Below are 27,760 nucleotides of genomic sequence, written 5' to 3'. Positions count from 1 at the left end.
AGAAGGTTGATGCTAGATTTGGATTTCTGCGCAGAAACAGATTTCTTGCTGTCACGAATCTGGGCCTAATTCTCTGTAGGTAACTCAGAAAATTATGCCAATTTACGTGAGTGATCCTCAGATATGTACGCAACTTTCATTAGTTTTGAGTTTTCTGATTTGAGCAACGGAAGTATTTTATTAAAATTCGTCTTTACTGGCTGTTCTGTTTTGGCAGATTCTGTCTCTGTTTTTTTGCATTGTCTCTTGTGGACTTTAAGCGAGGTTTTCTAGACGTGGAGAGCTGTAGCTAATGTTTTATTGAGTTATTGCAATGTGTTACTACAGGACTAAAGTGGATTAAAGTTTTTGAGTACTAACCCCTCTAATAAAGTTTATGAGAAGTTTGGTGTGGCAGAAGTTTTTAAGGGTCAAGAGAGAAGGGTGATATAATGTGATCAAGAAGAGTCAAAAGCCTAAGCTTGGGGGAGGTATACCGGCATCACTCATTCTTTGCATATTATGATTGCTGGATACTTGTATATACTTGTTTAGTCTCTTTGAGTGGTTTTCTAATGAGAGGAAGATGATATTTGGGGAAGTGCTGCCTGAAAACAGATTCTGGGCTGTTACCGTAAAAATTCGTGCGCACAGCCAGAACGTTATTTTGAGTTAAACATTTTTGTGCAGGTTCCCCAGGTTGTTATCTAACTTTCATTAGTTGAACACTTTTTGAACTGAGCAACGTAAGATTTTTGTAAAAATTGATTTCTGTACTGCTGTCAAGGTTTGGCAGATTTCTGCCATCTTGCTTTTCTGTGTTTCTTTTAGTTTGCTATTTCTTGTTTTTGCTTTGTTCCTTTCCAAAACACAAAAAGACCAAAAATATTTCTGTTGTTTCTCTTCACCATTTGTTTGCTTTGGTTTCTTGCATTTGTTTCGCTTTATTTGCTATTGCTAGTTTGCTATAAGAAAACCCAAAAAGATTTTGCTTTGTTTGCTTGTTTCCTCTTGTTCTTATTTGCAATTTGAAAACACCAAAAATATTTGCTGTTCTTCTTTGGTTTGTAAAGTTCTTCATGAGTTCAATGGTCTTCGGTGGCTGGAGCGTGGTTTTCATTTCATATTATCCAAGCTACACAAGTGAAAAGGCAATAATGACGATCTACGACAATCCGATTGTGGTGAGAGGCTGGTATGAACTCTATTTGTTTTCATTTTTGTACATATACTCATCCATGTGAGCATGCTTAGTTGGTTCATGTGAGGTATATGTTATTTAAGAAAGTCTAGTAGTTTATGATCTCTCATGTTTAGCTCCAATCTATTAATATGAGTAGCATGTCATGGATGTTTGCTTGCATTGTTTTATTCATAAGTAAGTATGGCATTGTGGTATCCTCCTCTGAATAATTCATTTATATCGACTTGGCACATGCTCACGCATGCATATGACTGAACAAGAGTCAATTAAGCCTCAATGATTTACATTGCTTCGGAGTTCTTGTATCACTTTTATGCCTCAGTTAATTTATTTTGCCGCAAGCATGATTATGACAGTTACTGCTCTCTTGATTTGTCGCTTCCTAGTCTCTTGCTAGCCTTCACTTGTACTGAGCGGGAACGCTGCTCGTGCCTCCAAACACATGAAAACCAAGTTATTCCAGAGTGTCCACCATAAATACCAATGCATGGCATTTCAAACCATTCCAAGTAAATTCTCATGCGCTACCTTTAAAACCTTCAAAATGCTTCTTAATTTGTGTTAATGTTTCATAGCTCATGAGGAAGTATGTGGTGTTTAGCTTTCAACCTTGTCATTTACTTTTGACGGACTCTCATATGGAATAGTGGCACATCCGCTTATCCAATAATTTTGCAAAAAGAGCCGGCAATGGGATTCCCGATCCCGAATTAATTAAACTTAAATAGACACTCCTCCATGGTTTGTGATTGTTGGACGGCACCCGAAGGATTCGGTTAGCCATGGCTTGTGTAAGCAAAGGTTGGGGGGAGTGTCATCATCATAATAAAACTAAAATAAAAAGGCACTCCTTCATGGTATGAGATTGTTGGCAGGCACCCGAGGATTCGGTTAGCCATGGTTTGTGCAAGAAAGGTTGGAAGGAGTGCCAAATAAATATGCAATAATTCATGGGAGCCGCTCTCGAAAGTCCGGTTGGCGAGGTAGTTAGTGTACCCATTACCATTCGTCGACAACAACAAACACCTCTCAAAATAATTTTACTCCTGATTTATAAAAATGAAAAGCTCTAGCGCATGTTAATCCCTGCTTCCCTCTGCGAAGGGTCAATCTTTTACTTTTATGTTGTGTCTCCATCCTTTCTTTGAGCACTTTCTTGAGAGCACAACTGTCATTCTTAGTATAATATGCTTGTCTCAAAATATGATTGATTGTGGTATAACTTTGATGCTTTTATCTTTGACAATCACTACTTCTAGTCTTCCTATGAACTCTAGAGGTGACCGGGCATTTATGTTTTGCCAATCAAATACAGGCAAGCGAGATACCACTTTATCATACTCTCTTATGAACATTGCAATCCTGCTAATATACATGATTCATGATGCTTATTATTAATTGTTGGTACCTCTTCATGATTGATATAGCTGTTAGATGATCTGATTTGCATGTACCTTATTATGAGCTGCTCAAGTATTAGCCATATCATGAGAATATATACATCATATGAGCAAATGTGTTCGTGAAAGTTCTTTTATCGCTCGCTTGTTAACTCGAATTGCTTGAGGACAAGCAATAAGCTAAGCTTGGGGGAGTTGATACGTCCAAAACGTATCTACTTTCCCGAACACTTTTGCTATTGTTTGACCTCTAATTTGTGTATTTTAGATGCAACTAACACGGACTAACGCTGTTTTCAGCAGAATCGCTCCGGTGTCTCGTTTTTGTGCGTAAATCCAACTTTCGGGAAAAACCTCGGAATTTATGCGAAGGCCCTATTTTCCCAGGAAACTAACGGAGCCGTAAGGGCACTTGAAGTGGAGGCCCGAGGGCCCCACACCACCAGGCGGCGCGGCCCGGGGGGCCCGCGCGGCCGGTGGTGTGGCCCCCTCGGCCGGCCTCCGACGCCCTCCTTCGGACTACTTATTCGTTTCGACCTAAAAACACACGGGGAGAAGTCGAAGTCGCCAGAAACCCTCCAGAACGCCGCCACATCGCGAAACTCCGTCGCGGGAGCCAGAAGTCTCCGTTCTGGCACTCCGCCGGACGGGGAATTGGAGGAGATCATCACCGCCATCACCGCCAACGCCTCTACATCAACCAGCCATGTTTCCCCCATCCATGTGTGAGTAATTCCCCCGCCGTAGGCGAAGGGGATGGTAGGGATTGGATGAGATTGGTCATGTAATAGCATAAGATTGTTAGGGCATAGTGCCTAGTGTCCGTAGATGGTACTTTTATGATATTGTTGCAACTTGTTATGCTTAATGCTTGTCACTAGGGCCCGAGTGCCATGATCTCAGATCTGAACATGTTATTATTTCATCATGATATTCGTTGTTTATGATCTTACCTGTAAGTTGTATACACATGTCGCTGTCCGGAACCAATGGCCCCGAAGTGACAGAAATCGGGACAACCGGAGGGAATGGCAGTAACGTGAGGATCACATGTGTTCACGGAGTGTTAATGCTTTGCTCCGTACTCTATTAAAAGGAGTACCTTAATATCCAAGTAGTTTCCCTTGAGGCCCGGCTGCCACCGGCCGGTAGGACAAAAGATGTTGTGCAAGTTTCTCATTGCGAGCACGTACGACTATAATTGGAACACATGCCTATTGATTGATTAGTACTTAGACACCGTTTTATTATTATCTCGCAAATGCCCCGCTATGATTGTTACATGAGTTTCTCTCATCCATGCAACGCCCGTTATCCGTCCCCGTGCCTACGGTATTTTAATCCTGTTGTTTACTATAATCACTACTCGCTGTCTTTGTTACTCTGTCGCTGTTATTTCACTACTACTACTGCTATAAAACTGTTACTATCGATAAACTCTTGCGAGCAAGTCTGTTTCCAGTGCAACCGAATTGACAACTCCGTTGTTAAGGCTTCCAAGTATTCTTTGTCTCCCCTTGTGTCGAATCAATAAATTGGGTAATACTTCCCTCGAAGACTGTTGCGATCCCCTATACTTGTGGGTCATCACTCGCCATCAAAAAGGCTTCAGCACGAGCAACGCATGAACAACGGGGATAGGCTTCTGCTGCCTAGATCGCAAGATGCGATCTAGGCAGCATGGTGCTTACCGGTAGAAACCCTCGAGACGAAGGAGTTGGCGATGCGCCGAGATTTGTTTGTGTTGAACGTTGGTTGTTGTTTATTCCATAAACCCTAGATACATATTTATAGTCCAGGGGACTTTCTAATGTGGGCGTGCACTAAACCGTGCACGGGTAAAACTCTAATTTCTAAACTAAGATGCGATCTAATATGTTACAGATACATGGGCAATTTAGCCCAACTTGGTATAAAAGGCCGATTCACGTATTTCTTCCATGTAGATTCTTCAAGTCCATCTTGATCGCGGCCCACCTCTGATTTGGTCAAATTCTGGTGATAACACATGCCCCCCTGGTTTTGGAAATGACATTTCCAAAATCATTACGCTTTCTTTCGTCGGGTCATGTCGTGGCAGAGCAGAAACTGCCGCAGAATCCTTCATCATGATGCCTTGCCCCTTCCACTTCTCCACGTGGCCACAAAATTTTCCTGTTGGGCATCATCTCCTCGGAAACTGCTGTGGCATTGAATCTCTCTCATATCCCTTTTATTTAACCGTTCTAAACAGCTTGCTCCTCCTTCGTCCTCCTCGCATTAGCACCCAAAAAACCCTCCTGTGCCACCATGTCTTCTTCCTCCTCCTCTTCCTCCGAGCTTTCCTATGGGTCCTCCTCCTCCCGCGAGACGCCGCCGGACATCCGCGCCCTGATGCGTGTAGTTGACACGTCCGTTGGGAACCCCAAGAGGAAGGTGTGATGCGCACAGCGGCAAGTTTCCCTCAGTAAGAAACCAAGGTTTAATCGAACCAGTAGGAGTCAAGAAGCACGTTGAAGGTTGATGGCGGCGGGATGTAGTGCGGCGCAACACCGGAGATTCCGGCGCCAACGTGGAACCCGCACAACACAACCAAAGTACTTTGCCCCAACGAAACGAGTGAGGTTGTCAATCTCACCGGCTTGCTCGTAACAAAGGATTAACCGTATTGTGTGGAAGATGATTGTTTGCAGAGAAAATAGTAAAACAAGTATTGCAGCAGATTTGTATTTCAGTATTAAAGAATGGACCGGGGTCCACAGTTCACTAGAGGTGTCTCTCCCATAAGATAAAAGCATGTTGGGTGAACAAATTACAGTCGGGCAATTGACAAATAGAGAGGGCATAACAATGCACATACATGACATGATAAGTATAGTGAGATTTAATTGGGCATTACGACAAAGTACATAGACCGCCATCCAACCGCATCTATGCCTAAAAAGTCCACCTTCAGGTTATCATCCGAACCCCCTCCGGTATTAAGTTGCAAAGCAACGAGACAATTGCATTAAGTATGGTGCGTAATGTAATCAACAACTACATCCTCGGACATAGCGCCAATGTTTTATCCCTAGTGGCAACAAGCACAACACAACCTTAGAACTTTCTCGTCATTGTCCCGGTGTCAATGCGGGCATGAACCCACTATCGAGCATAAGTACTCCCTCTTGGAGTTAAAAGTAAAAACTTGGCCAGAGCCTCTACTAGTAACGGAGAGCATGCAAGATCATAAACAACACATATGTAATAACTTGATAATTAACATGACATGGTATTCTCTATCCATCGGATCCCGACAAACACAACATAGAGTATTACAGATAGATGATCTTGATCATGTTAGGCAGCTCACAAGATCCGACAATGAAGCACAATGAGGAGAAGACAACCATCTAGCTATTGCTATGGACCCATAGTCCAGGGGTGAACTACTCACTCATCACTCCGGAGGCGACCATGGCGGTGTAGAGTCCTCCGGGAGATGAATCCCCTCTCCGGCAGGGTGCCGGAGGAGATCTCCAGAATCCCCCGAGATGGGATCGGCGGCGGCGGCGTCTCAGTAAGGTTTTCCGTATCGTGGTTTTTCGCATCAGGGGTTTCGCGACGGAGGCTTTAAGTAGGCGGAAGGGCGACGTGGGGGGCCACACGGGGGCCCCACACCACAGGTCGGCGCGGCCAAGACCTGGGCCGCGCCGCCCTATGGTGGCGGCCCCTCGTGGCCCCACTTCGTGTGTTCTTCGGTCTTCTGGAAGCTCCGTGGAAAAATAGGCCCCTGGGTCTTTGTTTCGTCCAATTCCGATAATATTTCGTTACTAGGATTTCTGAAACCAAAAACATCAGAAAACAGGAACTGGCACTTCGGCATCTTGTTAATAGGTTAGTTCCAGAAAATGCACGAATATGACATAAAGTGTGCATAAAACATGTAGGTATCATCAATAATATGGCATAGAACATAAGAAATTATCGATACGTCGGAGACGTATCAGCATCCCCAAGCTTAGTTCTGCTCGTCCCGAGCAGGTAAAACGATAACAAAGATAATTTCCGAAGTGATATGCCATCATAACCTTGATCATACTATTTGTAAACATATGTAGTGGATGCAGCGATCAAAACAATGGTAATGACATGAGTAAACAAGTGAATCATATAGCAAAGACTTTTCATGAATAGTACTTCAAGACAAGTATTAATAAGTCTTGCATAAGAGTTAACTCATAAAGCAATAAATCAAAGTAAAGGTATTGAAGCAACACAAAGGAAGATTAAGTTTCAGCGGTTGCTTTCAACTTGTAACATGTATATCTCATGGATAATTGTCAACATAGAGTAATATAACAAGTACAATATGCAAGTATGTAAGAATCAATGCACAGTTCACACAAGTGTTTGCTTCTTGAGGTGGAGAGAGATAGGTGAACTGACTCAACATAAAAGTAAAGAGAATGGTCCTTCAAAGAGGAAAGCATCGATTGCTATATTTGTGCTAGAGCTTTTATTTTGAAAACATGAAACAATTTTGTCAACGGTAGTAATAAAGCATATGAGTTATGAAAGTTATATCTTACAAGTTGCAAGTCTCATGCATAGTATACTAATAGTGCCCGCACCTTGTCCTAATTAACTTGGACTACCGGATCTTTGCAATGCACATGTTTTGACCAAGTGTCACAATGGGGTACCTCCATGCCGCCTGTACAAAGGTCTAAGGAGAAAGCTCGCATTTTGGATTTCTCGCTTTTGATTATTCTCAACTTAGACATCCATACCGGAACAACATGGACAACAGATAATGGACTCCTCTTTAATGCATAAGCATGTGGCAACAATTATTATTCTCATATGAGATTGAGGATATGTGTGTCCAAAACTGAAACTTCCACCATGAATCATGGCTTTAGTTAGCGGCCCAATGTTCTTCTCTAACAATATGCATGCTCCAACCATAAAGGTGGTAGATCTCTCTTACTTCAGACAAGACGGACATGCATAGCAACTCACATGATATCCAACAAAAAATAGTTGATAGCGTCCCCAGAAACATGGTTATCGCTCAACAAGCAACTTAATAAGAGATAAAGTGCATAAGTACATATTCAATACTACAATAGTTTTTAAGCTATTTGTCCCATGAGCTATATATTGCAAAGGTGAATGATGAAATTTTAAAGGTAGCACTCAAGCAATTTACTTTGGAATGGCGGATAAATACCATGTAGTAGGTAGGTATGGTGGACACAAATGGCATAGTGGTTGGCTCAAGTATTTGGGATGCATGAGAAGTATTCCCTCTCGATACAAGGTTTAGGCTAGCAAGGCTATTTGAAACAAACACAAGGATGAACGGTACAACAAAACTCACATAAAAGACATATGGTAAACATTATAGGACTCCATACCGTCTTCCTTGTTGTTCAAAACTCAATACTAGATGTTATCTAGACTCTAGAGAAACCAAATATGCAAATCAAATTAACAAGCTCTAAGTGTTTCTTCATTAATGGGTGCAAAGTATATGATGCAAGAGCTTAAACATGAGCACAACAATTGCCAAGTATCAAATTATCCAAGACATTATAGCATTTTACTACATGTATCATTTTCCAATTCCAACCATATAACAATTTAACGAAGAAGAAACTTCGCCATGAATACTATGAGTAGAACCTAAGGACATATTTGTCCATATGCTACAGCGGAGCGTGTCTCTCTCCCATAAAGTGAATGCAAGGATCCATTTTATTCAAACAAAACAAAAAACAAAAACAAACCGACGCTCCAAGCAAAGTGCATAAGATGTGGCCGAATAAAAATGTAGTTTCAGGGGAGGAACCCGATAATGTTGTCGATGAAGAAGGGGATGCCTTGGGCATCCCCAAGCTTAGACGCTTGAGTCTTCTTAGAATATGCAGGGGTGAACCACCGGGGCATCCCCAAGCTTAGAGCTTTCACTCTCCTTGATCATATTGCATCATACTCCTCTCTTGATCCTTGAAAACTTCCTCCACACCAAACTCGAAACAACTCATTAGAGGGTTAGTGCATAATAAAAATTCACATGTTCAGAGGTGACACAATCATTCTTAACACTTCTGGACATTGCATAAAGCTACTGAACATTAATGTATCAAAGAAATTCATCCAACATAGCAAAAGAGGCAATGCGAAATAAAAGACAGAATCTGTCAAAACAGAACAGTCCGTAAAGATGGATTTTATTAGGCCACCAGACTTGCTCAAACGAAAATTCTCAAATTGAATGAAAGTTGCGTACATATCTGAGGATCATGCTCGTAAATTGGCGTAATTTTCTGAGCTACCTACAGGGAGATAGACCCAGATTCGTGACATCAAAGAAATCTGGAACTGCGCAGTAATCCAAATCTAGTACTTACTTTTCTATCAAAGACTTTACTTGGCACAACAAAACATAAAACTAAGATAAGGAGAGGTTGCTACAGTAGTAAACAACTTCCAAGACACAAATATAAAACAAAAATACTGGAGTAAAAACATGGGTTGTCTCCCATAAGCGCTTTTCTTTAACGCCTTTCAGCTAGGCGCAGGAAGTGTAACTCAAGTGTTTTCGAAGGGTGGTGCACCTACAGCGGGGTTTGGAGTTTTCTCAACCATGCATAGTATATTGGATACATAAGTTTCAGCGTCTCCTTTTTCATTAGTCTTGGGCTTGCTACTCTCATCGAACAAATTTTCAGGAACAAGCCAAGCATAGTTATGTTCTAGTGCATCATTCATAGCTAGGAGTTTACATGGTATTGGTGCTTTGATCTCCCCAACATCATCAATATTATTAGTGTATCTTATTCTATCCATATCCATCTTTTCGAGGAGACTAACAAAATTAGTAGGAGAACCAAGCATATTAAATTTAGCAAACACCTTTCTAGCTTCTCTTGCTAGACCACCAAATTCTCTAAGAAGGGTTTCTAATACAAAATCTTTCTTTTCCCCTTCTTCCATATCGCCAAGTGTGAAAAACATGTGTTGGATTATAGGATTAAGATTAACAAATTTAGTTTCCAACGAGCGAACTAAATGCGCAGCAGCAATTTCATAAGTAGGCGCAAGATCTACCAAGTGTCTATCTTCAAAATTTTCAATAGTACTAACATGATTGAAAAATTCTTCTATATTATTTCTCCCAACTATAGACCCACGTCCTACCGGTATGTTTTTTGTGGTAAAATTAAAGGGAAACATGATGAATCACGTAAAGTAAATGCAAGTAAACTAATTTTTTTTTGTGTTTTTGATATAGCAAACAAGACAGTAAATAAAGTAAAGCTAGCAACTAATTTTTTTGTGTTTTGATATAATGCAGCAAACAAAGTAGTAAATAAAATAAAGCAAGACAAAAACAAAGTAAAGAGATTGAGAAGTGGAGACTCCCCTTGCAGCGTGTCTTGAGCTCCCCGGCAACGGCGCCAGAAATTTGCTTGATGCATGTAGTTGACACGTCCGTTGGGAACCCCAAGAGGAAGGTGTGATGCGCACAGCGGCAAGTTTCCCTCAGTAAGAAACCAAGGTTTAATCGAACCAGTAGGAGTCAAGAAGCACGTTGAAGGTTGATGGCGGCGGGATGTAGTGCGGCGCAACACCGGAGATTCCGGCGCCAACGTGGAACCTGCACAACACAACCAAAGTACTTTGCCCCAACGAAACAGTGAGGTTGTCAATCTCACCGGCTTGCTGTAACAAAGGATTAACCGTATTGTGTGGAAGATGATTGTTTGCAGAGAAAATAGTAAAACAAGTATTGCAGCAGATTTGTATTTCGAGTATTAAAGAATGGACCGGGGTCCACAGTTCACTAGAGGTGTCTCTCCCATAAGATAAAAGCATGTTGGGTGAACAAATTACAGTCGGGCAATTGACAAATAGAGAGGGCATAACAATGCACATACATGACATGATAAGTATAGTGAGATTTAATTGGGCATTACGACAAAGTACATAGACCGCCATCCAACCGCATCTATGCCTAAAAAGTCCACCTTCGAGGTTATCATCCGAACCCCTCCGAGTATTAAGTTGCAAAGCAACGGACAATTGCATTAAGTATGGTGCGTAATGTAATCAACAACTACATCCTCGGACATAGCGCCAATGTTTTATCCCTAGTGGCAACAACACAACACAACCTTAGAACTTTACGTCACTCGTCCCGGTGTCAATGCGGGCATGAACCCACTATCGAGCATAAGTACTCCCTCTTGGAGTTAAAAGTAAAAACTTGGCCGAGCCTCTACTAGTAACGGAGAGCATGCAAGATCATAAACAACACATATGTAATAACTTGATAATTAACATGACATGGTATTCTCTATCCATCGGATCCCGACAAACACAACATAGAGTATTACGGATAGATGATCTTGATCATGTTAGGCAGCTCACAAGATCCGACAATGAAGCACAATGAGGAGAAGACAACCATCTAGCTACTGCTATGGACCCATAGTCCAGGGGTGAACTACTCACTCATCACTCCGGAGGCGACCATGGCGGTGTAGAGTCCTCCGGGAGATGAATCCCCTCTCCGGCAGGGTGCCGGAGGAGATCTCCAGAATCCCCCGAGATGGGATCGGCGGCGGCGGCGTCTCAGTAAGGTTTTCCGTATCTTGGTTTTTCGCATCAGGGGTTTCGCGACGGAGGCTTTAAGTAGGCGAAAGGGCGACGTGGGGGGCCACACGGGGGCCCCACACCACAGGTCGGCGCGGCCAAGACCTGGGCCGCGCCGCCCTATGGTGGCGGCCCCTCGTGGCCCCACTTCGTGTGTTCTTCGGTCTTCTGGAAGCTCCGTGGAAAAATAGGCCCCTAGGTCTTTGTTTCGTCCAATTCCGATAATATTTCGTTACTAGGATTTCTGAAACCAAAAATAGCAGAAAACAGGAACTGGCACTTCGGCATCTTGTTAATAGGTTAGTTCCAGAAAATGCACGAATATGACATAAAGTGTGCATAAAACATGTAGGTATCATCAATAATATGGCATAGAACATAAGAAATTATCGATACGTCGGAGACGTATCACGCCCCAGAAGCATGGAACCTGGAAGACCACGCCTCTTCCATCTGGTCCGAAGACGACCAGTCCCTGACCAGCGGGGATGAAGATCTTCAGTTCCTTGCCGTCGGGGAACTGGAGTCGGAAAGCGAGGACGACCGGTTCCCCTGGGACGGCTGTCCTACCTCTGAAGAAGAGGAAGAGGAAGACGACGACGACGACGACTCCCTCGAGGGCTACCCGCCGGCGAAACGCCTCCGCATGTGGTGGGACGACGACAGCAGCGACGATGAAGACGGGGATGAAGCTCCCGTAGAGGGCTACGGGAGTAGCGACGAGGAGCCCATCGGCAGCAGTGCCGATGAGAGTTCCGAGGATGACGACGAGGGCAGCGATGGCCCATAGATTAGGATCCACTAGTGTAGGCCTAGCAGTAGTAGATTGGTCAATAGACCCTTCTTTTGTTCTTCCTTCTTTGAACAATCGGTTCTTCCTTTGTAAGAAATCCTGTTTATTAATGAAGAAGTTTCCCCAATTTGATTTTGCCGATTTCTTTTAAACCGATTCTCAATGAGCCGATGGCAACGCATCGGTCTCTCATAATCCGCCCTTCCTTTCTTCGACCACGGGGTGACTGCAATCTTGGTCAAAACTCAAAAAACCGATGTCAGCGCATCAAGCCTTCATGAACCATCCTTCGTCCTTTCGAACAATGAATTTGAGTTCCGCCGGATCACCCTTGACAAAAATCGCGGCTCAGGACTAGCCGATGGCCACCTAATCGGTTTTCAAAATAGAGTAACCACCAGGCCAGCTGCCCCCCGAGCCTCAGTCAAGGCGAGAATGGTAATGGATCAGCCAAATGTGCCGCCATTGGTCTCACGTCATAACGCAGAGCCAGCCGATTTTAACAGAAATCGGCTCCCTAGAGCAGAGAACCTTCAGGGCGAGCTGCCCCCCGAGCTCCTTCAGTCCGCTTCTTGCGCCTTGCTGGTCAGATCGGCTTCTTTCTTTTGGCGGATTTGATGTAGCCCACCCTTAACCTGATCTGCACGTCCATGCTGCTCTTGGCATTGGTCAGGGTCGTAATCCCCCAAACTTACCCTCGCTGATATTGCAGACTCGAGTACTTGCAAGAACCTCTTGAGTCGATGGCTATGCATCGGCTGTGCATAAAAAATTTTGAATTTTTTACCGGCCGATTTATGTATCGGCCCCCATACTTCAATACCCATCATCGAAAGATATCTTGAGCTGCTGGGCATTGGGAAGATACTTTCTCTTCATATCCTCGTGTTGTATCCATGTAGGTGCCCCCCGAGCCGATTCTGCCAGGTAACTGCTGAAATCGGCTCTATGATTAGCCAAGGCACTCTATGTGAACGTCGGCTCTGTTAGGACCATTGTGCACTTCCTCCAGCTCATCAGCCGACGTAAATCCATCGCCTATTAGATTGGCGTTGAACCAAGGCAGGACGGATGGTGAGGATAATTTTGGCCGATTGCTGGAATCGGCCTCCACGTTGCTTGCTCGATGAAGGTTTTTTTTGCAATGTTCCTCCATAAATCCCTGGGGCCGATTACTTGGATCGGCATCGCCACATTTGTCCATCGATGTTGCTCTTGTTACACGGTCAGGCCGGTGGATAAAACCAGCCTAACCCTGTTCTTTGTCACGTCGATGCGCTCGCAGTCGTCCAAATTGATGCCTGAGAGTGGCTCTTGGCCCGATGTCTCCCAAACGTTCATGCCAGCCGTCGAAATCTCGGCTGAATCATCTGCGTGGACGACTTCTACTTCATCTCCATCCCACTGTATTAGGCACTGGTGCATTGTGGATGGAACGCAACAGTTGGCGTGGATCCAATCTCTCCCTAGCAGGACAGCATAGGTACTCTTGCTGTCGATGATGAAGAACGTCGTAGGGACAGTTTTCCTTCCTACGGTCAGATCCACACTCAGAACACCTTGTGCGTCAGATGCTTGTCCGTTGAAATCGCTCAGTGTCACGTTCGTCTTGATCAGATCCGAGCTGGAGCGTCCTAACCGACGTAGCATGGAGTATGGCATAATGTTAATCGCCGCTCCGGTGTCTACCAACATCTTGTTGACAGGCTGCCCATTGATGTAACCTCGCAGGTATAGGGCCTTCGGATGCTCGTAGCTTCTTTCTCGTGGCTTCTCGAAGATGACCGGCCGTGGGCCGCAGATCAAGTTGTGCCACGGGTGCTTCGTCAAATCCTCGGAGCACTAAACTCCGCCGGAAGGATGAACACCATGTTCGTGCCAGCCGATGTTTCCTCATCGGCTTCCCTTTGCTTGGGGCGCCACTCTTTTCTTTGTGGCCGGCCCTCTTCGTCCAGGGTTCGCTGAATTTTAGCGGCCAAGTCAGGCCGCGCCTTCCTCAACGTATGCAGGTATAACCTTTCAGCTTCCTCTAATCCACGTAGTCGCTGAACCCTTCGCTTCTGGGAACGGCTGAGCCCATCAGGACACCACCTTGGCCGATGATACTTGTCTTCTCCTTCATCATCGTCCTCAAGTTCCTTGAGATCTTCCACCCGAGCAGGCTCAACCTGTCTGTTCCGAGGCGGGAGAGGCCCTAGACGTTTGAACACGGATACTTTAGCTGCATCCCTCTTCCTTTGTTTACATTCTGGGCAATTGCCGATTGTAGGCAATCGGCTCATTCCTGAATCCCAGCAGTGCCTGAAGAAGGGGCAGTCCCAGTGCCTATCCACGTCATCCTGCTCCCTTGACCTCCCTCTAGCATGACGATCGTACCTGTCGTCGTTCTTATCATGCTGGCGATACCCTCTGTCCTCTGCATCGAACCGACGATACCTCACATCATCTACGTCGTAGCGTCGACGTCGGTCATACTGCTGCTCATATTCGTTGGGAGGTGTAGAGAGTGGACGTTGGTACCGCATGCTTCCCACTTCCTCCTCTGTCAGGTACCATCTGTCATCATCTTGGGGCCGGTCGCGTGGATCGGCCTCCTCTTTATCCTTGCCCCGGGATTGGCTGCTCTCTGCCTCATCTTTGCCATGGCGGCTTGCAAGCCCCGCCATGTTGATACCAAAGGAGAACTCTGGCTCCCTTATGGAGTGGCTGAGATCCACCATGTTGACGCCAGGCCAAGGACGTGCGTTCCAATGGAGCTTGACATCGTCTGAACGGGTCTTTTCAAAGGAGCCGATGAGTTCGGCTTCGAGGACTGCCTTGATCTCGTCATGCTTCTTCTTGAGCTCGTCAGGCAGATCCTCGTACTTGACCGGAGTGCTTTCCGCCATCTCGGATGTAGATGGCGATGCGGTGGATGTCGAAGATTGTCCCACTGGGCGTGCCAGAATGTGTTGGCGTCAGAAACCCACCGTCGAGCAACGAATGGCAACACAGTAGAGCCGGGAGCAACTAGGGCTGCGGCTGGCCCCAGTCCCTCTGAGCGACGGCCCGCAAAGCCTTCTGGTCACACGCCCGATGCTGTCGCAAGGGCGTGCCACCTGACCTATACCTGGTCAGGAAGGTGTGGATGATGCCTCGCTTAGTTTCCTGCAGGGCACACACGTAAACGTTAAATACGAGCCTCGATCGGCTCTCAGGTTATCCTGTGAATCGGCTCAAAGAGCCGATCCACCCATGATTCGTACAAGGTGTCCGAATATATGGTGGTCCTGCTTGATCAAGATAAAGCTGAAGTGATCTACGACGATTTAGGGTTTTCACCGCATAATCGGATCATCCTACTCACGATTGGGCCTCGCGCTCGCGTACGGTGATCGTAAGCCGATCCTAGACAGGGCCTAAAAACCAACACGAGGTTGATCCTCGGAACATCCTGTCTAGGGCTAGCAAACTACACCCTACACGCCGCTGGATCCTCCAACCCTTTGTAAGGCCTAACTATTGCGGATATTAAACTAATCCTTGAAGAATCAAGGAGCAACCGTAACGGATCGGATCTACTAAACCATGATCAAGCGGGGTGCCGCCCCTACACCTAAGATAGGTGTAAGGGCGGCTAGACATGCAAGGGTCGCACTACGATAGCATATTATACGAAGAACAATGCTAACCCTAACATATCTAAGATAACTACGTTGCTCGCCATCAAAAAGGCTTCAACACGAGCAACGCATGAACAACGGGGATAGGCTTCTGCTGCCTAGATCGCAAGATGCGATCTAGGCAGCATGGTGCTTACCGGTAGAAACCCTCGAGACGAAGGAGTTGGCGATGCGCCGAGATTTGTTTGTGTTGAACGTTGGTTGTTGTTTATTCCATAAACCCTAGATACATATTTATAGTCCAGGGGACTTTCTAATGTGGGCGTGCACTAAACCGTGCACGGGTAAAACTCTAATTTCTAAACTAAGATGCGATCTAATATGTTACAGATACATGGGAAATTTAGCCCAACTTGGTATAAAAGGCCGATTCACGTATTTCTTCCATGTAGATTCTTCAAGTCCATCTTGATCGTGGCCCACCTCTGATTTGGTCAAATTCTGGTGATAACAACTACTATACCTATATATTGCACCGGCCAAACCACCATACCTACACCCACCAAACAACTCCTCCTACGTGATGTCCTTATTGCACCCGCGCTAATCAAAAACTTAATTTATGTTCGTCAGTTCACCCGTGACAATCTTGTTTCTATGGAATTTGATCCGTTTGGTTTATCTGTGAAGGACTACCTGACCAAAGCGGAGATCGCTCGGTTCAATAGCTCCGGCGACCTCTACACTCTCCATGGCGCCGCCACCCACGACCCACCCACCTCCATGGCGGCGTCCGTCGACCTCTGGCATCACCGTCTCGGCCACCCCCACAACGCTACCTTGTCTTCTATACTTAGCGAATTTTCAATAAATTGTAATAATGATAGTCATAATACCTCCATGTGTCCCTCTTGTCAGCAAGGAAAACATGTTCGCTTTCCCTTTAGTTCCTCTACTACTGTTAGTACCTTTCCTTTTGAACTTTTGCACTGCGATTTATGGGCATCTCCCCATACTAGTGTCTCTGGCTTTAAATATTATCTAGTCGTTCTAGACGATTTCACACACTTTGTCTGTACTTTTCCTTTACGCAACAAATCAGACGTACACACCATTTTCCTAAACTTTCAAAAATATGTCGCCACACACTTCTTTCTTCCCATTAAATTTATCCAATGTGACAACGGAAAAGAATTTGATAACTTTCAAAACCGAAACTTCTTTCTTCAACATGGCATTCTTCTCCGATTTTCATGCCCATACACTTCACCTCAAAACGGCAAGGCAGAACGCTCGCTTCGCACAATAAACGACATCATTCGCACCCTTTTAATCCACTCCTCAATGCCACCAAAATTCTGGGCCGAAGCCTTACGCACAGCCACCTACTTACTTAACATCCGGCCTCACAAGTCCAATACAAACTCTACACCATTCTACTCTCTTTACCTTAGTCATCCCAACTACTCGAACTTCGCGTCTTTGGCTGTCTTTGTTTTCCAAACACCGCCGCCATCTCCACCAACAAACTATCACCTCGCTCCATTCCCTGTGTCTTTCTAGGATACTCCGATGAACACAAGGGTTATCGCTGCTCGGATCTCATCTCTCGGCCGCGTCCACATCTCTCGGCACGTTACTTTTTCCGAGCATATCTTCCGTTTCTCCACACGGACACCCTCCCAAACTCCCATTGACCCATCGCCTACCCTACATCATCCCATAGCTCACCCCGCTAGGTTTCCTCACCACTACACCGCTCCTACCGCCACCCCAGTGCCCTCCTCGCCTGCCGCGGCAGACCCTTCAGCCGACTCCACTGCCGCGACAGCGGGGTCGGCTGCTTCCTCGATCTGCCGAGTCCGCACCTCCACCCGATACACCCATCTCCCCCGCCGCTCCTTCTCCACTTATTCCACCATCTTCGACGTCTGACTCATCCGCTGCGCCTGACGTCGTTGTTCATCCCACTCCACCTCTACCACCCCATGTTGTTCCTACCCAAGCTCCCACAAATGATCACCCAATGCGCACTCGGGCCAAAACGGGATTTCACGTTCCAAAAGGGTCGCGTCTCAATCTTCATGCCACCACTTCTCCGATCTCCCCCATCCCTAAAACCTACAAAAGTGCTCTTCTCGATCCTAACTGGGCTGCCGCTATGCGTGATGAGTTTTCTGCTCTCATTCACAATGATACATGGCGCCTTGTTCCTCGCCCTGTCGGTGCAAATATTGTTTCCGGAAAATGGGTTTTCCGCCAAAAATTTCTCTCCGACGGAACTCTCTCTCGCTACAAGGCTCGCTGGGTTTGTCGTGGTTTCTCTCAGCAGCACGGCATCGACTACGACGAGACCTTCTCTCCTGTTGTCAAGCCTAGCACTATTCGCACTGTTCTTAGCATCGCCACTTCCTCTTCTTGGCCCATTCACCAACTCGATATCAAAAATGCCTTTCTTCATGGTGCTCTCCAAGAAACTGTTTATTGTCAACAACCTTTAGGCTTCGAAGACTCCTCTGCTCCCGATCATGTTTGTCTCCTTCAAAAATCTCTTTATGGTCTCAAACTAGCCCCTAGGGCTTGGTTCCAACGTTTTTCCACTTACATTCAAACAATCGGTTTCACTCCCTCTCTCACCGACACCTCTCTTTTTGTCTATCACACTTCCACACACACAGCTTATCTTCTTCTTTATGTTGATGATATCATTCTCACTGCTTCCACTAAGACTTTTCTTGATCATATTATTACACTCGCTTAACTCTGAATTCTCTATGACTGATCTTGGTGTGCTTCATCATTTTCTTGGCATCACCGTTACACGTGACTCTAATGGTCTTTTTCTTTCCCAACGTCAGTACATTCTAGATCTTCTCAACCGCGCAGGCATGATTGACTGTCAGCCTGCTCGTACACCTGTTGACACTAGCGCCAAACTCTCTGCTGATGGCGAACCATTCTCGGACCCAACTCTCTACCGTAGCATTGCGGGTGCACTACAATACCTTACTCTAACACGCCCAGAAATATCTTATTCTGTCCAACAAGTCTGCCTATATATGCATGATCCACGAGTTCCTCACTACAATCACATGAAACGCACTCTTAGATATCTAAAAGGAACATTAGATTATGGCCTTCACATAAACACCACTTCACCTACCAGTTTGACAGCATACTCTGATGCGGACTGGGCTGGATGCCCCGACACTCGTCGGTCCACGTCCGGATACTGTGTTTTTATCTCTACTACTTATAAAGGCACGAAGTGCCGTTGGAAAACTAAATCTTGACCATCCAATTGCGTTGATGTAACGCTCCAGATTAATTTCTTCTCCCCACCCCGAAGACTATTTTTTTCCGCACGTACATGTACCTCTCCACCATCATCGTTTGCACATAGGAAACAAATCACGCACTGTGTTTAGATCCGAAAATCACGTAAATTAACTGCCCCGCACGTCCCGTTTCTCCTCCGATGGGCACTACCTTCCTCCTCCCAAAGCAGGTCTTCAGGCAGATTCCGTTCCCTCCGGCGCTGTCTCCATTGCAGGATCCGTGCCGACCAGCTCTCACACGAACGAGGTGGATTAGACGTCGCCGGCGCCTCGCAGTTGCTCGCGCTCCGGTATGCTACCCCGCCACGCATCGACTGATACGCAATCCAGATGGACCCCTTCGTCTAGCTCGTGCCTCCCTGCTCGCGAACGGAGGCCGCCGCCGAGACCGACCGTCTTAGCCGCGTCCCGATTGATAACCGCTGCTGAGGCCAGCCATGCTCTCTCTCCCGCCGCACCTGTTTCATATTTGTCTCTTCAACAATCACACAGGTACTCCATTCTACTGGAATGCGCATCGTAGAGGTAAATTGTTCCCAGAACACTTTATTCTGCTTCTCTCCATTATTGGTGCTTGCTGAAGCTGAATGTCTTTGTATGGTACTAAGATGTGCAAAGGGCATCAAAATGATTGTGATACCAAAGTTGCTAGGGACATAGCTCTATTAATCGGTTTAGTTCCCTGTTTTCTGCATGGCATGGACTATATAGGGCTTCTCTGAACAGTCTTCTTTCATAATGCAAGAAAACACCACGAGTGGAAAGGTTTATAGAAAAGGTAATCTAGAATTTGTTGGCGATGATGAAAGGTCTTGTAACAAATTAGGTATAAACTTTAAATTCAGATTCTAAACTATTTTCTAGCTGTTGTTTGTCGTTCTGATTATATGTAATGATAAATTGAAAGATTAGTACATGAGCTGGATATTTTTCTACTGTATTGCTGATTCATTATTCTATTTGTTACAGATGTATTCAGGTTAGATTGGACCTTGGAGCTGACGAGTTGCAGTTGTATATATGTATTCCATGTTCACCAGCATTTGTTCAGGATCGGTCGCCGCCATCCTCATGCCTCACGTCGCCGGGCCGGTCTGGACATGGTTTCCATCGCCGCTCATTCTATCCTCTTCTCGATGGCGCCCGATAGAGACCCTGCAAAGCAAAGCCGCAACCCCTGGGAACCACAACCACATATACTATCTGCCATCTCCATCAATGTCAAGGGACTAGCTAACGAGGCTTGACTTCAACACTTTAACTCTTTCACGACCAGGGCGACGAGGACTCTGCAGAGGTACATCTACTTAAACATTCTTGTGTGCGTTACCATGTGCGATTATGTCAAACTGTATTGTTGAAACAGAGAAAAAAGTTGTTTAGTGCTTTGATATAACTTAGTACTAGATTATGGTCTCTCATGGGTGAACCAAATCTTTCATTTTGTATATTTGGAATTGGATATGGAGATGTATGAGTTCGGACATATATAAACATCCACAAGACAAAATTTCTGCAGTCTGTCTTTTTTTCTTTCATAATTTTGTGAATGGGACTTACTCTTCTAATACTTATTCTTACTTATTTTCTTGGAAATAAACTGAGACGTCGACCTCCCTCACGTCAAGCGCCTCCGCCTCAGTTTGGTTACCGCTTATTATGTGCTGGTACCGATGATTATATGTAGGTATTAAATTCAAATGGATTGTAGTTATTTAAACAACGTGCGTTGCACGTGCCCTTCTACTAGTGGGTAACAATTTGCTTTCATGGTCTTCTAAGCGACAGGTTACAGTTTCACGCTCGTCTGCAGAAGCTGAGTATCGAGCTGTTGCACATGCAGTTGCTGAGACAGTATGGCTACGGCAGTTGTTGGCTGAACTTCATCGTCCCATCCAGCAGGCCACTATTGTTTATTGTGATAATATTTCAGCGGTTTACATGTCCAGCAATCCAGTTCAGCATCGGCGGACAAAGCATATTGAGATAGATATTCACTTCGTCAGGAAGAAAGTTGCTTTGGGCCAAGTTCGAGTTCTTCATGTTCCCACTACAGCGCAGTTCGCCGACATCTTTACCAAGGGACTGCCAACACAGCCGTTTCATGACATTCGTTTTAGTCTCAACGTGATTGAACCCCACGTTGACACTGCGGGGGGATGTTAGATTATATGTTTCGGTTAAGCTAGACTTGTAACGCAAGCTAGGGTTTTAGGTTTAGTTGGTTGGCTCTACTATTTATATCCCTTGTACCCCAAACAGTTTTGTATCAATTGTGAGACATAATACAATCTTACATTCAGTTTTTTTTGTTTCTTCGATAACTCCATATTTGCACTCGTTACGTTGAAAATTTATATGGTAAGTAATTTTCAATGTGTGGAACATTACAGGCGAATTCTGATTGGCTTTACATCGCCCCGTTTGGGATGTATGGATGTGTGAACTACATCAGGCAAAAGTATGGAAATCCCGCTGTTGTCATAACTGAAAACGGTACCTCCATTATTATCCGGTTTTCAACTTCATACCTCTCAATCATCTTGTCAACTCCTACTAATCTTGTCACCATGTCGGCAGGAATGGATCAACCTGGGAATCTCACCCGTGATCAGTACTTGAGTGATGTTACAAGGGTTAGGTTCTACCGGAGCTACCTCAACGAGCTGAAGAAAGGCATCAACGATGGTGCAAACGTTGTTGGCTACTTTGCATGGTCTCTCCTCGACAACTTCGAGTGGGGCTCTGGATACACATCCAAGTTCGGTATCGTGTACGTCAACTTCAACAGCCCCTCCCTAGAACGGCACCCGAAGGCATCGGCCTATTCACTACGGGAATGGCGCGATGCGCCGACGGCCGTGGCGTACGCCGACGGCCAAATGTCGGGGCCGTCGGCGTACGTCCGGTCCAGGGCAGCGGCCCAAAGAGCCCCTCGGCGTAGACATCCCCTCGGCGTAGAGACGGATACGCCGACGGCCACCCTCGGCGTACCCAAGGCCGTCGGCGTAGCACGAGCATCTGCTCCGGTCCCGCTCCGGCCGTGACGGCCCGGTCACGGCGTCGGCGAGGCGCCGAGGGCCACCCTCGGCATAGGGCATCACCCACCTATGCCGACGGCCACCCTCGGCATACATTTTTTTTTTCTTTTTTTCTTTTTGGTCATTAACTTTATATTATGTTTGTTTTATTTATGTACTAGTATGAATTATGTAAAAATAGTTACTTTTTTAAAGAAAAAATGGTAGATGGCTTATGTAGATCCCACGAGTGACGCTCTTCGTAGACGGGTCGACGGGATCCGAGTAGGGCCCAACATCTGCTATCGATGTACATATGTCCTAAAACAAAGGAAAAAAGTCCATTGCTAACCCTAACTCTAACCCTAACCCTAACCCTAGGGGTAGATTTGCGGGGTCCCCGCCCCTAGGGTTTCCCTAGATACAAACCACCGGAGCGTCCGAATCGGCTGGAAACTCCTGCTACGGCTCATCCGGGGCCTATTTCATTCCAAACCTATGGTTTCCATGTGCATATGTCCTAAACAAAGCAAAGAAATTAAAAAAATCCATTGGTGAACCCTCGCACGAAAAAAGCTATAGGGGTAGATCCGCAAGGTCCCCGGCCTAGGGTTTCCCAAGATACGGATCACCGGAGCGTCGGAATCGCTTGAAAACTTGCATTTGTCCCTAACATATGTGTACAAGTGTGATGTAAGGTTTGTCTAACCTTGCATGTACCCCGCGTTGACGATTTCCGCATACATGGGCCGACACTTGGTAAAATCCAGGATTTGTATGTGGAAACTCCTGCTACGGCTCATCCGGGGCATATTTCATTCCAAACCTATGGTTTCCATGTGCATATGTCCTAAACAAAGCAAAGCAAATAAAAAAATCCATTGGTAAACCCTCGCACGGAGAAAGCTATAGGGGTAGATCTGCAGGGTCCCCGCCCTAGGGTTTCCCAAGATACGGATCACCGGAGCGTCGGAATCGCTTGAAAACTTGCATTTGTCCCTAACATATGTGTACAAGTGTGATGTAAGGTTTGTCTAACCTTGCATGTACCCGGCGTTGACGATTTCCGCATACATGGGCCCACACTTGGTAAAATCCAGGATTTGTATGTGGAAACTCCTGCTACGGCTCATCCGGGGCCTATTTCATTCCAAACCTATGGTTTCCATGTGCATATGTCCTAAACAAAGCAAAGCAAATAAAAAAATCCATTGGTAAACCCTCGCACGGAGAAAGCTATAGGGGTAGATCTGCAGGGTCCGCGCCCTAGGGTTTCCCAAGATACAGATCACCGGAGCGTCGGAATCGCTTGAAAACTTGCATTTGTCCCTAACATATGTGTACAAGTGTGATGTAAGGTTTGTCTAACCTTGCATGTACCCGGCGTTGACGATTTCCGCATACATGGGCCCACACTTGGTTTTCCATTTTCGGGGTGCCGGAAGGGCTTTTTTTGTGAAGCAGCTACATGGTGCGCATTTCGGTATCGCGCGGGACCTCCGCGCGGCGGTAGGATACCTCCTACGCACCACCTATCACATGCCATATGCGCGCGGAAGCCATCCGGGAATCCCACCCGCTTCTGCGGTGCCCCGCCGAATCCGCCGGAAACCGTCCGGATTTGAACCGGGGCGACACTTTCCTTCGCTCAATAAATGGAGGGAAAAATGTTTTTAGGTCTAGGACGCGTCATTTTATGTGCTAAATGTTTTCCGTTTCGCGCGTTGGCGGACGGGTGCACGCGCGCGCCCGGTACGGCCATACCGCATGTCCCGGCGGCCCCGTTTTGCGCAGTTGGCAAAGCAAACGGAGCCAAAAAATCGAGCGGAGCCGCGTGGCGTCATTTTATGTGTCCTAGTAACCACTCGCAAAAGACGGAACTGGGATACGGCAATTATCTTGGAGAACCCTTCACGAACAGGGCTATCTCGTCCGGAGTTCTATGGCTTTTAGGGGAAATGAGTAGGAAACGGCCCGTTTCACCACATAGTTTGTCGGAACGAGGCCATATTTGGCACGTGCGTGGGCCTTAGGATGGTAAGCAAGGCCCCGGTCGCGGATTTCCAATCCGAACCACGGGCGACGGTTTTTCCATTTTCGGGGTGCCGGAAGGGCTTTTTTTGTGAAGCGGCTACATGGTGCGCATTTCAGTATCGCGCGGGACCTCCGCGCGGCGGTAGGATACCTCCTACGCACCACCTATCACATGCCATATGCGCGCGGAAGCCATCCGGGAATCCCACCCGCTTCTGCGGTGCCCCGCCGAATCCGCTGGAAACCGTCCGGATTTGAACCGGGGCGACACTTTCCTTCGCTCAATAAATGGAGGGAAAAATGTTTTTAGGTCTAGGACGCGTCATTTTATGTGCTAAATGTTTTCCGTTTCGCGCGTTGGCGGACGGGTGCACGCGCGCGCCCGGTACGGCCATACCGCATGTCCCGGCGGCCCCGTTTTGCGCAGTTGGCAAAGCAAACGGAGCCAAAAATTAATTTTATGAGGTTAGGGTTTCATGTACCAGAGGGAATCTTCAGGTAAGATGATATAATTAATTTTACTACTTGTTCCTATGGAGGCACCGCCGATGGAGGTCGGGGTAGACCGCCCGATCGAAGGGGCAAAAGGGAAACTGCCCTGCTGTTTCTCCCTTAGCTAACCTCTCTTAATAATTCTCCCACTAGTATATTAATTATGGTTAGAAGAAACAAGGAAAGAAAAAACAAAAAAAAAGTATGCCGAGGGTGGCCCTCGGCGTATTAGGTGGCCCTCGGCGTAGCCAGGGAAACCCTAGAGTCCACCTGTTCCACCTGGTCGGCCCGGGCGACCCACATAAGCCGAGGGTGGCCCTCGGCGTATCCAAACCCTAACGGGTTGCCCAGGGTCCACCTCAACGGCAAAGCCGACGGTGGCCCTCGGCGTAGGGCACAAGCTGTGCCCGAAAACACCTGGTCGGCACGCGTTTTTGGCCAAGTCCCCGCCCGTGCTCGCGTTTTTCCCCGCCCTCTGTGCCCGAAAACACCTGGCCGCCGCCTCCTACCCGCCGCCGCCGCCGCCTCCTACCCGCCGCCGCCTCCTGACCCGCCGCCGCCCCCGCTCCTCCTCACCCCGGCCTCCTCCTCCTCGCCCCGCCCCCGCTCCTCCTCGCCCCGGCCTCCTCCTCCTCGCCCCGGCCCCCTCCTCCTCCTCAGCCCCTGCTCCTCCTCACCCCGGCCTCCTCCTCCTCGCCCCGGCCTCCTCCTCCTCGCCCCGGCCTCCTCCTCGCCCCGGCCCCGCTCCTCCTCGCCCCGGCCTCCTCCTCCTCCTCAGCCGCCGGGAGATGGTAAGCATGGATTGGCAACCTTTTGTAGTTTTTATTTCTTTTGTGTTCATGTTTTTTAGGGAATCTTTTGTGTTCATGTAAACATGCATAGCTGTTATCCTAAGGTGTAATACAATGTTGTCCCACAGTTCCATGGTAAAAAAATGAAATACAAACATAGAAATTAATCATTTGGAAGGACAACCAAAGTTATTTGGAAATACAAACATAGATAGTGGGGATAGAAATAGAATAGTGTAAATAGTAGAAAAAAATAGAAATAGGATTGATTTGAAATAGTAATAGAAATAGAATAGTGGACATTTGGAAAGAAATAGAAATGTGTAGTTGAAATTGAAATGATATGTTTAATAATGGAAATAGAAATGCAAATGTGAATTTGTTCTAATAACATGGATTTGTAATAGGCCATGCCGTGACCGCCTCGTCGTGAGCACCCCGGCGTGACAATCCCGGATCTTGACGCGCTTCTCCACGGTCGCCAACATCGACACTCGGTTGTTCGACTACTTTCTCTACAGCCGAGGGTGAGCAAAATTTTCAACTTCTTCTACGCATTTTATTTATGTCACTAGATTCATTTTCCAAGTCAAGTTGCGTAACCTAGGTGTCACTTCCCGTCCTCAAGCGTTACGCGGATAAATATGCATTAGTGGTCGGTATATTTTCAACCGTAACGCTTGCGGCATTTACGGGACAGTCGGCGGATCCGTAGTTGGGTACGTTCTCCATGCTCTGCTCCGGTCCGAGTCGGGATTTCGGCAGCGCCTCACCGTTGTTCTCCGGATGCACATCCTCTTGTCTTTTTGGCGAGACGTGTATCGGGAGAGCAGCGGGGAGGTGCTGCCGAAATTTTGACTCGGACCGGGGTAGAGCATGGAGAACGTACTCAATCTACGGATCCGGCGGCTGCTAGGAGCCCACCTAGTAGAGATGTAGGTTGATGCATTCGTTTTGCTCGTTAAAAAAATTAAAATATGATGCATTTTCCTATTTGATATAAATGCTATGCTTGTCGTTTGGCTTCCAATAGAGCAGAGGATGGCTGATAATGGATGGATGTACACCGGCAGTGTTAGTGCGACTAATAAAACAGATGAGTGGATAAGGAAGACTTGGCATTTAGTGAAGGAGTTGGCGCGTGGTACAAAACAGAAGGTTCAACCACTTTGCCCGTGCAAACGTTGCTTGAAGCATCACCGTCTTGGAAAGGATGACATGTTTAAACACCTTCTGCAATATGGGTATATGCCTCGTTACGTCACGCAGATCGACTTTGATGAGCACGAACGTTGAGATGACAGATGAGTTGAGATGTGTTTCCCAAGGTTGTAACTGTGACGTCATGAAGTATGAGAAGTATGACGTGAATGGGTTTCGATTCCATACAGAGACACACCAGAAGGGCTGGGCGAATCCAAAAACGATAAATACTGGTGTCTTCACTAAAGGATCCGATACCTTTGATTACTACAGGAGGTTAGAGAATGTATACGAGCTGACCTTCAATCGTACAAACAAACAACTCAATCTCGTTGTGTTCAAGTGTCATTGGTTCGACCCAAGAGGTGGACGAGAGAATTACCAAGTCCATTGGGTTAGTTGAAGTTAAGCCTTCCACCACCTATACCGGAGCCGATGTCTATATTGTTGCTCACCAAGCCAAGCAAGTTTATTATTTGCCGTACCCATGCCGTAAAGCGGCCCTCAACGGCTGGGAAGTCGTGTTCCAGGTATCGCCACATGGTAACCTACCGATTCCCTCCGAGGACGATTACAACAACATTGACCCCGTAACATACGAGGGAATTTTCTATCAAGAGGAAGAGGACTTCGGGCACTTTGAGTTAGAATGTGTTCTTGAAGAGGACCTCGAGAACGATGCAGAAACTCGTGGTGAGTCGGTGGTGGATCTAAAGGACATAGATATGCTCGAGAAGTTACAAGTGGAAGATGATAGCGATGATGAGCCTCCACCCGTCTATCAAAATCCAACTTACTACTCAAAAGATAGTGATAGTGATAGTGGCAAGGAGAAAAAAAATGAGATTGACGATGAGATTGATGACGGCTGGTGAGGGTCTTTTATGTGTTTATATTTCAACATGCTTCTTATTTGTTTAGTATCTTTATGCTTAGTATTTATATTTTTTTCAACATGCTTCTTTATTGTTTAGTATCTTTATGCTTAGTATTTATATATTTTTGAACATGCTTCTTAATTGTTTAGTGTCTTTATGCTTACTATTTATATATTTTTCAACATGCTTCTTAATTGTTTTCTCTTTCTCAATGCAGGTGATTGAACAATATGAGCGGCGGCAAGGAGGACTCGTCGAGCTTGCTTAAGAAGATGCAACAACGCAAGAACAATGTTAGAAGGAGTGAGAGGGCACCGCGTCGCAATCCGCGTTACGAGGACGGCGCGGGAGGAGGAGGAGGACGAGGACGAGGACGAGGACGGGGACGAGGTGGTGGA

The 27,760-nt window shown here is 46.4% G+C and overlaps 1 protein-coding gene across 1 annotated transcript in view; it reads left to right on the top strand.

The window, feature by feature from the left end:
• Positions 1–27,760, top strand: part of LOC124700166 (beta-glucosidase 7-like) — a 40,752-nt gene that overhangs the window by 9,785 nt on the left and 3,207 nt on the right. The window contains exons 10-11 of the mRNA XM_047232332.1: positions 21,338–21,440; positions 21,525–21,770. Coding sequence (XP_047088288.1) covers positions 21,338–21,440; positions 21,525–21,770 — 349 coding nt within the window. The remainder of the gene's footprint in view (positions 1–21,337; positions 21,441–21,524; positions 21,771–27,760) is intronic.

This window comes from Lolium rigidum, chromosome 3 (genome assembly GCF_022539505.1).
Source record: "Lolium rigidum isolate FL_2022 chromosome 3, APGP_CSIRO_Lrig_0.1, whole genome shotgun sequence".
Lineage (NCBI taxonomy): Eukaryota > Viridiplantae > Streptophyta > Magnoliopsida > Poales > Poaceae > Lolium > Lolium rigidum.
This window is presented reverse-complemented; position numbering and strand designations above follow the sequence as displayed.